General features: G+C 35.0%; 1 protein-coding gene across 2 annotated transcripts in view; it reads left to right on the top strand.

Moving 5' to 3' along the window:
• Positions 1 to 202: 202 nt before the first annotated feature.
• LOC140776683 (uncharacterized) overlaps positions 203 to 12,736 on the top strand; it is a 28,027-nt gene continuing 15,493 nt past the window's right edge. The window contains exons 1-7 of one of the 2 annotated variants that reach the window (XM_073120473.1): positions 203 to 810; positions 1,993 to 2,365; positions 3,979 to 4,133; positions 4,280 to 4,519; positions 8,505 to 8,614; positions 8,701 to 8,778; positions 8,873 to 8,979. In XM_073120473.1, the coding sequence (XP_072976574.1) occupies positions 2,010 to 2,365; positions 3,979 to 4,133; positions 4,280 to 4,519; positions 8,505 to 8,614; positions 8,701 to 8,778; positions 8,873 to 8,979 (1,046 nt within the window). In that variant the 5' untranslated portion in view covers positions 203 to 810; positions 1,993 to 2,009. Of the gene's footprint in view, positions 811 to 1,965; positions 2,366 to 3,978; positions 4,134 to 4,279; positions 4,520 to 8,504; positions 8,615 to 8,700; positions 8,779 to 8,872; positions 8,980 to 12,736 lie in introns of both variants that reach the window. The other variant, XM_073120474.1, reaches the window with a different exon arrangement.

The following is a 12,736-nucleotide window of genomic DNA, read 5'->3' as shown; positions in this document are numbered from 1 at the left end:
ATACTGGGTTTTTTTTAAGTGCAGTTAGTTTAATCTTAGAGTTTAGTTAAGTTATAAAAATGATAAGAGAATATTTTATATAAATATTTGATAAAATATAGGGTTTAGTTTGCAAATATTAAACTTAAGGGTGTAGATCACAAAATGCGACTTTCCTATGTTTGTTTACATACGCCTCCGTCTCCGTCTCTCTCCTATATTGAAGGCGAGAGCGGTGACCTTATCGCTCTTTATTTTTTATTTTTTATTTTTACCGTAATTCCTCTTTTCCCCCTCCCAGCCCCCAGGTAGAAAAAAGAACAGAAGAAAATAAAAACTCCCCCAAGGCCGAACCCGAGACGAGAGAGGGAGAGATAATTCGACGATATCCTTGAATCATCGCCTCCCTCGCGCTTCGAATCGCCGACTTCCTCCCGTCCTGGCCGTTCCAGCCCTTGGATTCGCCCCAAGATCGGCGGCGGCTATCGGAACCCTCGTAGGAACTCACCCCTTTTTGCTTTGCCCATCCAGTGGGGAGATCCGTCTCGATAGGGCTTGTGGAGAGGAAGCCTATTCCGCCAATTCGAGGAGGTTATTGATATTTATGGATTAGATCTTGCCTGGGTTTCTCTGGGGTTTGGATTTTGTTTAATTTAAAGGGTTTCGCGGATTGGGAGGGTGGGATTTTGGTGTTCCTACTGATTTTAATCTTGAAAGCAATGCGGCATGGAGAGAAGTGTTGTTAGGTTTTGGAAGGGCAGAAGGGTGGTCGCTATTTCAAGCAATTGCTCGCCTGGGTGAGCTTTCTGGGAAGCAGTCGTATTTTTTTATGTAAGTTTTTAATCCTGTTCTTCTTTTTTTCGTTTATAATATTGCTATCTTTTTCTTTTTGGAGTTCTTGCAAGTTACTAATAATAGTTGGGCGGGGTTTTATTGTATGTGCAATTAGGGTTTGCATTAACTTTGGGAATTTTTTAGATTCTCTAGAGAGTTTTGTTCCGTATCTAATGTTTGCCTCTCTAATTTCACATTGTGCAAGAGAAATGTATATAAACTTGGTATTTATCTGGTTTTTAGTTATATTTACGATGTAAATTCAAGAAATTTAAGTTTACAAGGGGCATTCTCATTAACTTGGTATTGAGATTTAACATAGCATCACCCTTGTTGGTCGATGCCATGCAGGGCAAGTGCATGAAATCTCCTGATGTAATTTTCTTTTCTTGAATACATACACATCTGGCCAAGCTCATTATATTTGGTTGGTGTATGTAAAGTTGAGGCGGTTTTAATTAGATTAACAACCTAAAGCTTACAGGACAAGTGTGGCCTAGAAAGTTCGAACTAGATGTCTCTGCTGTTAGGAACTAACATGTATAGTATAGACCGAAAGGCGCATAATAACAGCTGCAAGGTTGTCTATTAACCTGGTCATTTACTTGATTGCGAGATACTATAGCGGATTGGATCTAAATTCTTGATCTCTCATGTTTGGAAATAGAAGAATGGCATATATGAGAGTTACATTACTTCTTGTTGTCAAAAGTGGGTGACCTCTCAGTTTTTTTTTTTTTTCCCTTCCTCTGTTGTATCTGTTTTTCTGTGTCATGAATTATGAGTGCCTGCAGTTCATTAACCCATGAATTTAAGTAAATTATCTCACTACCTGGATTGGACAGGAGTTTAGGGTATCTCCTTTTATCTATCAAGAAGGCCTTGTTGGACCAAGCCTGCCATGGTGACTGCAATCTTCCAATCTGCCATTTCCAACAACTATAAAATTGGCGTGGCAGATAAATGGCAAATCCGCTATGGTGGCCATTATGACCAATTCTTGGACTGAGTTTTAATTATACCATAATGTTCACAATTTGCACATATTAATTTCCCCACATGCTACTTCCAACGAGTAAATATTATATTTCCTTTGTGGAACTATTCTTTCTAAATATTCTTTGGTTCCCTTAATCTGATATTGATTCACAGATTTCTAAATTAGAGGTCTGATTTCAGGCTCCACGTGTTGGATTATGAGTTTCAAGAAAGAAAAACCTTCTGCTGATGAATCTTCTCTCAGTATGGCACCGCTGAACTTTCCAAATAAGGTTCTCGGGAAGGTCAATCCTGTGAAGCCAGAGATGACAACAGACCTTCCTGCTGAGGTTGATGTTGATGTTGATATGAGGGAAGTTTACTTTTTGATAATGCATTTTTTATCAGCTGGGCCATGTAAGAGAACATATGGACAACTCTGGAATGAGCTTCTAGAACATCAACTCCTACCTAGAAGATACCATGCTTGGTACTCAAGAAGTGGAGCCCGGAGTGGGAATGAAGATGATGATGGCATGTCACTTCCATTGTGCTACCTCAAATTGGTCGAGAGGTATAATCTATCATACCAGTTTGCAACTTAAAGTGTACTTGCATCATTTTGTTGGCTAATCAATTGAGATTCTATTATCTTCTTACTGGTGAGTTCACGTGATTTGTTCTTTTCGCTATTGAAAGTTGTCATCAGAACTGGATCTGTAATTTTTTACAGTAGACTCCATTTGGAAGGTGGTCATTTTTTTTTTTGGTCTTGTGGAGCTCCTGCTCCCATTTGAATAGCGACTGACAATTTTTACTATCTTGGAATTAGATTTGTGAAATTGCTATCCAAATTTCCTGCTAATTTGGAATATAATTGAAGGTTCAGTATCTTTTTGTCTTTTTCGTACTGGCATTTACCCAACATTAGATATTGCTTGTATTTGGACAATCGAAAATAACAAGTTAATCTAAATAAAACAATAGCAATGATGATGTAAGAGATGTTCTAAGGATCTATGTAGTTTGCCACAATATTTTGGAGTGGGTTTTATCATAGTTCCAAGTTTTCCCTTCGATTTTGGTTTCAGCCTAGTTAAAAAACAAAATGTTCCAGTTAGTTTTGGTCGGCTTCAATTTTAGTTCCGCTGTATTGATTTTCAGACTTCTTTTGATAGATAGTCTTCTCTATCTTATTTTCCATTGCATCACACAGAATCTAATATCATTTAAGCAATGAGGTTGATATTGAGTTTGGTATGAGTTGGATTCAAATTAAATCCAGCTTTTGTATTTAAAACATACATTAATTTTTTTTTATTATGATCACTTTGGTTAGATGTTAGTTTCGAAAGATAGTTTCAGATCGGATATGACTGAAATGCAAAACGTTTCAATGAAACATTTGGGTTTTAAATGAAACTTCAAACCATGGGTCTTATATTTAATTTTCATTAACCCTTCTTAGTTCAACCCACAAGTCCTGTGAGCCATACTGTGCCAAGTTATGCTAGCATGTCGTCAACAACTCGCCATGCCATTATAACACAATCATGGTTCTATGCCACCTCTACATCAAACATGATTTGAGATATTGAGTTCCTATTTGTTATGTGTGATTATGTTATAGCCTAATGTTCGCTTACACAATAAAACTATGGTTTAACTTCTGGTGGAGAAATGTTTTGGGGGTTTATTTCTTTGAATCCTTGGGGCCACAATATTTTGTGTCATCTATATGATCCGAGATGCTGATGATAGCTCTACGCCATCATGTGACATATGTTAAACATGCTTCTTGTTTTGTGTACTTCCTATTTTTATTTCACATTTGCTCCTTTGTTTGCATTTATAAAAATATGATTTTAGAGACCCTATGTGACAGAGCTTGTTATAAATACTTTTGTGATGTAAACCAGATTAAGATATTAGTCTGCTTTTTAGTGGTGCCTGAAAGTTTGTCATAATGGAAAAATGTTGATGAAGGGTCAATACTGGCTTTTCTTTTTGGCACAACAATAGTTCTGTTCTCTAATTGTGGTGTAATATTGTCTGAGGATAATACAGATCTTTTCTTTCCATTTATCATGTTCCTCTCTGGAACTCTATTGGCTAATAACTTTTGCCATCAATAAGCATATTGTTTTAGAACATTTCTTCTTAACTTGATTTTTTGTTGTTTACCAGGTACCCCCACATTGGAAAAGATCATTTGGTAAAGCTTTTGAAGCAATTGATTCTGAGTTATCCCCCTCAATTGCATGGTGCGGTCGGAGGGGCCGTTCCTAATGCAGCTGATGTCCCCACGCTTCTGGGTTCTGGTTCTTTTTCTGTTCTTGCATGTATGTCATGCTTTCTTTTTCTTTCCACTTTTGGTATATAAGATAGTTGGCTTTTTTTGGATTGATGATCTATATCTACAGACCTGTTTCTTGGGTTGATGATGTTTTCTTATTCCTGATCTATTGACACTTCTTGTTTCTTCTAGCTGATCGGTACAGAGAAGACACAGGATCTGTGAAGTTACCTGGTTATTTGCGTTGGCCTCATATGCACGCTGATCAGGTTCGTGGGTTAAGTTTGAGGGAGATAGGTGGTGGTTTTACAAAACACCATCGTGCTCCATCTGTACGTGCAGCATGTTATGCCATTGCTAAGCCATCAACTCTAGTTCAAAAGATGCAGATCATAAAAAAGTTGCGTGGTCATCAGAATGCTGTCTATTGCGGTGTGTAACCTTCTTTCTTATTTTTCAGAGATAGATTCTTTTGTCTGCAAAGTACATCATCTATCTTGTTTTCCCTCTTTGCGACTAGGTGGGAATTTCCGGTGTGTACAAATATGATCAAATGCACAGGCAACTTATTTTATGTTAGTTAAACTGCACATTGGGATGGTATATGCTTGTTGTAGGTTGTTTAGTTCATCTATCTCTCTTTTGATGAATTTTCTATCAACTAGGTTGTCTTGGCAAAAATAGATATTGTGCTATCACTAGGGGTGATGAAAGATTGGTCAGATTAACTCTGAGCTAACTTGCTCCTGTATTTTGATCGAACCAGATATAGGTGAAAAATCCTATTTGACAGATATGGACAAGGATAAATTTTTTAAAAAAAGTCCGGATACGGATACAGGTAGAGGTAATCTTGTTGGATGTGAATACAAAAACGGATAGAGGATAACCATTTACTTGTGTAATATAAATAACTAAGTTAATAACTCGAATATCAGTCTCTACCAGACCCTATTTATCCCCCCCTATCCATCTCCATCTCCACCCTTATGTATCGCATCCATTGCTCTCAAACCCTACATCTCCACCTCTCTCTCTCTCTCTCTCTCTCTTCACCTACCACCACCCCATTCATGTTTGGCTCTCAAATCCATCAATGATCGAGATCAATGACCCACCGACCACTTTGATCTTTGTCAAAGCCCCTAATCCAAATCAATCGAAATTCCAGCTTGAGCATCCTCTCTAGTCACTGCCACCAACACCGTTGTAGATTCTAAAACCTAGCTGACGATGAGAGAGAGCGCCTCCTTGAGGAGCACCTTGCCTCTAACCCTGATAATGCTAAGTTGCTCTATGCTCTAATGGAGGTCAAAATCTAGGCCAAGAAGCTCTCTTAGACAATCAAAATCGTTGATCTTAGGAGGCCACCAAAGCAGCATCATTAGCACCACCATCACAACCACCATGGTCCAAGTGGATGTTGCTCTGGGGAGATGAAGACTGGTTCTTTGTCTGCCTCTGCTCTGGAGGAGAAAAACGTTGAATCTTGAAGTGATATTTTGAATTGCTTGGAGAAAGGTAAGGTTGAATAATTTTGCAGATACTGTGTTTGTTAGAACCTATACTTTATCCTATCCACGAATGGCCGTGCCATGGATTTGGATTTGCAACTTAAGTTTTACTTGAAATCGACTTGACTACCCGACTTATATGGGTCGTCTTCCTTCTCGAGTCAAGAAAGGCTAGGGCATCCGGGTTGCAATCGGCGACCTCGAGCATGACCGGCGACGATGAGTGGCGAATGACAACGACGATGACGAAGAGTCTTCAGTGAAACATTGCTAGGAGGAGTGTTGTGCGGTACCCCTCGTGCCATGTGCTGGTACATCTCCGGCACAGCACTTGCCGACTGGCGCACCCCGTGCCGGTTGGCACAACCATCATTGATCTTGTCTACCTGGTTATCGAAATATAGTTGGATTTGTCATGTTCTTTCAATTAGATTTTGAAACCTTGTTTTAATAGATTTAGGAGTTTTATCTTGTGTATAATAAATTGTTTCACATTCTTAGCATAGGTAAAATTCTTGTATTTCTTCTCTCTCCTTACCTTCTTCTTGCCATTTCGTTATTTTTGTGGCAACATGACTAATTGTAATTTGATGTTTCTTGTTTTTAATTTGTTGTTATAGTGCAAATATCATCTGATGACTTTGAACAACTTTTTTATTTTATTTAATGAACCTGGACAACCTAAGACTTCAACTTTGCAGTAGATCTCCTTTGCTGGAGTTAGCAATGATCCTCAAAACATATAGTTCTCATATTGACTTTGAATCTTCTTAGGCTTATTGCATCTATTTTAGAATTTTGATTTTTTTTCGTTACTATGAAGTATGAATAAGGTGGAGTTTTAAAAGCTCATGTTTCTTAATTCTGCTCTCTTTATCAATATGACAGGATTTGAAGTTATTCTCTCTAGTTGGATATATTGTCCTGCACTCACATATTCTAATATTTTGGTTATGGTGTTGATCCTGTTTGCATACATTCTCTTGTGGGTTGTTTACTGATTTTGGTTGTACATATTTTCATTGTTTTTGTTCTCTTGTATATGTTATTCAATATTCTTCAGTTTAGTTGGTGCACATTGTCTAAAATTCCTAAAAGGAATTGAGTAGACAACTGCAAATATGTATTTCGTCTCTTATGGCAGATTAGGCCAATGATGGGTATGCCACCACCGACACGCCCTTGCTTACCATTGGCACGCATTTAACATATTTTTAATAAAAAATTATAATATTTAATGATATTTTTGGATCTTTGGCATGTCAATCTTTAATTTTTGGTTCTTATATATATATATATATTAAAACCTACATTATAGTATTTTATTTTAGATTATTTTTGTAGATGACCTATTTTATTAAAAAGAAAGCAATAGTTAAATATAAATGTTATTCAACACATAATATAAGTGAATATATTTATTAAAACTAATATTAATGGTTGAACACTTTATAATATAATTAAATACTTTATAATATAATTGAACACATAATATTAATTGATAATAGTTCAATAATTAAAACTAATATCTAGTTGAACTTAAAATAACAGAGAGCATCAAAGACTTCATTTGATGATGATTGATAGAAATACTTTTTTTTTTAAAAAGGTTCCACATCGGCACAGAGATTGGCATAAAGTGTGCCAATTGACACAGCCATTATTGGATTATGCATGTATTATAGATAGAAACAATTGTGGAAAACTTTGCCATTTTATATTATCTACAAGAATGTATGTGTGTGTGTGTGTATATATATATTCATCGTTTGGCAACAACATATCAAATTATTTGTATATGTGCAAGTTTACAAAAAGTTGACTTTCTTATCCACTGAGCATTGTACCATTTTATTGATAGATAGGGTTCGTATTCATATTCAGGTGAAAATATGATCTGTATCTATTTAAGATTTGAGTTATTTCTAAGCTGAATCATATCCGTTTATTTAGGTTATAATTTTAAATTTTGCTGTCTGTCCAATATGTGAATTTGTATTTGTTGTCGGAATAAAAATATGAATCAGATGTGTATTGAGCAATATCTGATCTGTATTCGATCCGTTTATATCCCTAGTTGTCACTTTACACAATAATTATAACCCTGGTTGGAACCAAATTCTAATTATAAGCTAAGAATTTCTTAACATTAATTAAGAAAATTCTTCTCACATTGCTCTTGAACCAATTAAGGCAGAAGCCAATTTTTAAAGTAAATATGCTTACTACTCACTCATTCCACTTACAACTTCTACATGCTACTTGCTATTCACTTATTCCAACTTTTAATAGGCAGCTGAGTTATTTGTCACAGGGACAATATAGTTGGAAGTGAATTAATCAAGTAATGTGCTGGTTTTGGTGACAAAGCACCATTTCTGTAGACAAGATTTTGGTTCAACTTTTTGATCAAATTAATCTTTTGTTACTTTACCATCAACATCAAGGACATTGCTGTTTAGCATGAGATTTTTGAATTTTTCTAGCTGATCCTAAATTAGTTTCAAAATCATTCTCCTCTTTGATTGTCACTTTTATTATTTTTTTCCTTGCATGTGATCAAGATCTACTCTATAGTATCATAATGGTTACTTTTTTGGTTGGGACAATGGTACTGTCTAAAATAACTTGGTATTCCCAAAGGAGAGAAAGATAAGCAGTATTTTCTGCTAATATATTAACAACCAAAAAGTTCTTCCCCTTTTCTGGTTATTACATCATAGATTTATTATTTTGTTGGTTTTTTGTGCTTAAAGTTAATTATGTTCATGATGCTTGTTTAGGATTTTATCTGGCTTCTCCTATTCGTTTCTGAGTTATTTGATTCTTTATTGATTTTGTTTCTAGAATTGTTGTACTTCTGTCTCATTTTTTAATTATTAATTTGGCTTCTGTTTCTCTAGCTACATTTGATCGCTCAGGGCGTTATGTGATTACTGGTTCGGATGATCGTCTTGTAAAGATATGGTCAATGGAGACTGCTTTTTGTCTTGCCAGCTGTCGAGGACATGAGGTGAGTTGGATGGTTGCTATTTGTTCAACTTTGACTATGGAATATGTTTTCTTCTGTTCTTTTAATGATATTTTGTGTCATCAAAGGGCGACATTACTGACCTGGCAGTGAGCTCAAACAACGCTTTAGTAGCATCTTCTTCAAATGATTTTATCATTAGAGTGGTAAGCTTATGACTTTTACTGTGCTTCTGTTTTATATTAATTTTTTGTCAAATTTATCTTATTATGCTTCATTTTTCTTTGCTGACTAATGCAGTGGCGTTTACCTGATGGGCTGCCGATTTCAGTCTTAAGGGGTCATACTAGTGTTGTGACTGCTATCGCCTTTAGTCCGAGGCCAAGTGCTGTTTACCAGCTTTTATCGTGAGCATTATATCTTTTCTTATTGTCTTTCCACTCATGTTTGGCTGGAAATGTGTTTTTTATTGACTTAATTATCCATGGATACTTGGATATAGGAAGATCAGAGGCAGTCTTATTTGGTTGCATTATAGGGGTAGCTGTTATCATTACATTGGACTTTACAGTATAGATAGAGGGAGAAAAATAGATCCACCATTTTAGAGGATCTATTATCTTTTTCTAAAACTTCTCTAAATCCTAGGCCTGCTACTCTGCAGTCCCTGCAAAATTAGGTCTTTTTGGTGTGGGAAGTTGGATAAATTTTTTTGTGTTTAAAATTGGTCAAAACTACCCCCCAATGAGGGGCCTGCTATGCTGACAGAGAATATGAGTAGGGAGATGTATTGAAGCCTCCCACGGCGTTGTGCGTAGGCATCTCGTTTTGTCTGCTTGTGCCTATCCTTGGATTTTCTTGTGCAAATCTATATGCACCCCTCCATCCTGTAGTTGCCTATCTATAGTAGGTAAAGGAGATGAGTTTGAGTGGGCTGAAGTCAGCTCGGCTAAGGATTCCTGAAAGCCAACTCGAGGTTGGCTCGAGCTCTAGTTGAGAGCTCGAGCAAGTATCGAGTTGTCTCATGCTCAACTGGAATGGCTCGGATTAGTGAAGCAATTATTTATTTTAGGGGAAAAAGTACGTCTGCCACAAACCTAGAAGTCAAACCCAGGTAAGCTAAGAGAAAAAACTGTAGCTTTCCCAACTAAGCTACATTCCTTAAAGCCGAGCTCAACTTTAGCTGGCTCAGCATAAGCTCGAGCGAGTACCAAATTGGGTCATTCTCGGCTTGCATGGCTTGGCCTAGTGAAGGGATTTTACATTAGGGAAAGTAATACTTGTTAACCACAAATGTAGGATTTAAACCTAAGTAAGCTAAGAGAAAAACCACAGCCTTACCAACTATGCTACGTTCAACATGCAAAAAATATGCTACCTTATTATATATATGTATATGCATACACAATCGAGCTAAATCAAGCTAAGGGTCGAGACACAAATGAGTGTAGCTCGCGAGTTGGCGAGCTCTTTTGACATACATATCTATAATGGATGTTGGATAAAAATTAATGTACCGGTTGACACGGGGTATGTCTTAACAAGTCTCCAAATACTTGGCATAGGTGGAGCTGAAGGCATACCCCCGTGCTGGTGCATGCCGAGGCATGTATTCCTCACATCGAGTGATATTGGCACAGTGTCAAGCATGGTTCAAAGTATCGGTCGATATGTATCTGTATTAGCCATTATCGATTTGAAACTAGGGTCGAAACTAGTTTTCCCCTGGTTTCAGCTCAATATCATCCGTATCTATCTAATATTGGTCGTATCGAGCTAGTATCGGTCATATCGACTATAAGCACAATTTTGGTTTTGATTGTGATTATACAGATTCATATAATATATTGGATCTAACTTGAATCCAACTCAGGGCATCAATTCTTGATGTCCTAATGTCTCAAGCACTACATTTTATGTTTTCTTCCTATTTTCTTACTCATTTTGTCTTCTTCTTTTCCTCTTTTTTTTCTAATTTTTTTCTCCACCCTTTTTTACCTTTTCTTTTAATACTTTCTACAGTTACCAATGTTGCAAATGTGGTTGCTAGCCTCATCTACAAGGGGCATAGTACCATTCTATTCTAAGGTGATGACAACAAGAAACACATGATTTATTGAATTCATCTAGAATTCGACATCATTCTTAGTATATTTACCATTCATATTATTTTATTACCACCTTATGTGAATAATATAATTTCTTAGCTTTGGCATTTTTATAAACTTTTAAGATTTTCTACATTTTATATAATTTTTTTAGAATTTAGGTAATTAAAGAAATAACATGAAACCGAAATGGCTGATAAGTGGTAGAAACAGCCGATACTCATTTTCTTCGATGACCGATATTGATATCGATATCTAGATGCTTGGTATCAAATAACACATATTTTTAATATAATTTACTGATAGGTTTATGAGTTTAAAATGACTAACTTGCATTTATAATTTTACAAATTTAATAATAATAATTATAGTACTATTTGCATAAGACATACTCAATTACCCTAAAAGAATAAATATTTTTCACTTTTTTATGTCACATGAAAGTAATAGTTATATCCCTATTTTAAATCTTCTCTTATCTATCTATAAATTCTCTTCAAAATAAATATATTTTCCTTTATATTTTTAAATTTTTTTTACTAAGTATGCAATAAATTATAGTGGTTGCAAACTTAAAAGTTAGCTTTTAAGCTCACAATAACTCACTATTTTTAAATAAAAGTTTGCACTACGAACTACTTAAAATATGTTAAGAAATATTTAAAAAATAATATTATAAAATATTTACAAAATATTAAAAATAATATAGCCTTACACTTGGGCTTAAAACAAAAACAAAAGAAAATAAAAATAGTAATATTATATTATTACTTAACATAAAATATTAACCTTTCATCATTTTAGAAAAAGATAAAAAAAATAATATGTAAGCCTGTCAGTGGGCATGTAAGCCAACAACTAGGCTTACATGCTGTAGTAAGCTTGCAAATTAGTATTAAATTTTTTTTAATTGATTAAGAAAATAATATTTTTAAATTTTATCATTAAAGTCAAAGGATATTTTGTTCCATTAATTTTATATATAATTTATTCCTCTCTAAAATAATACATTTTTGACATCATATCAAAAGTAATAATTACACTTTAGCTTAGTTCACAACCGAACACCATATTTTTTTAGCCTAGTTTAAGATACTTAAATCAAGACTAAGAAATGAAGCCAGCTAATTAAGTTTGGGGATTAGTTTTAAACTAAACAAGGCCTTAAGTATTTTTTTTACATTTTAAAGACTAATTTAGGGGTGTACAAATTATATATGTAGCTTAATATTGTTAGATCTACCATTTGTAAGAGCCATTCTACATTCTAAAATACTTCAAAAAGTAATAATGAAATAGATAATATGATTTTCTCTAAAATTTCCATCAAATTTGAGAAAGTTCAAATTAGTATATAAACATGTTAGACTAACTCTGATTGAGCTGATTTGCATTCAAATTTTACCATTTTGGTCAATCACAATATGTGTTGAATCATATTTCTATTTGACTATTGCTATATTTTTAACAAAATAAGTCATTTGCAATATTTTCTAGGGGTAAATGACCAATAGGGCCTAATACATATATTAGAACCTAAAATATGTATAAATCCTTAGTTAGATGCATGCACAGTGAGGCGTGACAATTCGGCACAACAATCCTTTCTCCTGCATCCAACAACAATTTGACCTTGATAAAGTAAATTATTTTTTCTCTGCTGATTCCTGTTGAAATAACCAAAACTTCCAATTGGAACTGTTGAGATGTTTTTGGACTTTGAATAGAAACTACCCTTAGATGGTAAGCATGCAAATGCTTGCCTTTGGTAGAACCTTCATTAATGTGTGTTGGAAGAGGTATAGTTTCTATTTGGTATTCCTTACAGCAATTGATGCTCAGATTATGTTCACCCAGATTGAACAGAGTCCAGATGCCTTAAGAATGCCATTAATAGGACGAAACGGTGCTCTAGGAAGAACCAACGAGTTGCTGTGTGCATTTGCACGAATCAGGTTCTTTGAATGAAGTCAAAAGAGGAATAGCTGCAAGTGTACCATGTTTCCAGAAAGCAGCACTGAGAATTCAAACCCTTATGAAGTGTAGTAAAATGAGA

Source organism: Typha angustifolia, chromosome 14 (genome assembly GCF_048772165.1).
Source record: "Typha angustifolia cultivar Huaian chromosome 14, ASM4877216v1, whole genome shotgun sequence".
NCBI classification, from domain to species: domain Eukaryota; kingdom Viridiplantae; phylum Streptophyta; class Magnoliopsida; order Poales; family Typhaceae; genus Typha; species Typha angustifolia.
The sequence above is the reverse complement of the archived record's forward strand: the minus strand, read 5'-3'. Positions and strand labels throughout refer to the sequence as shown.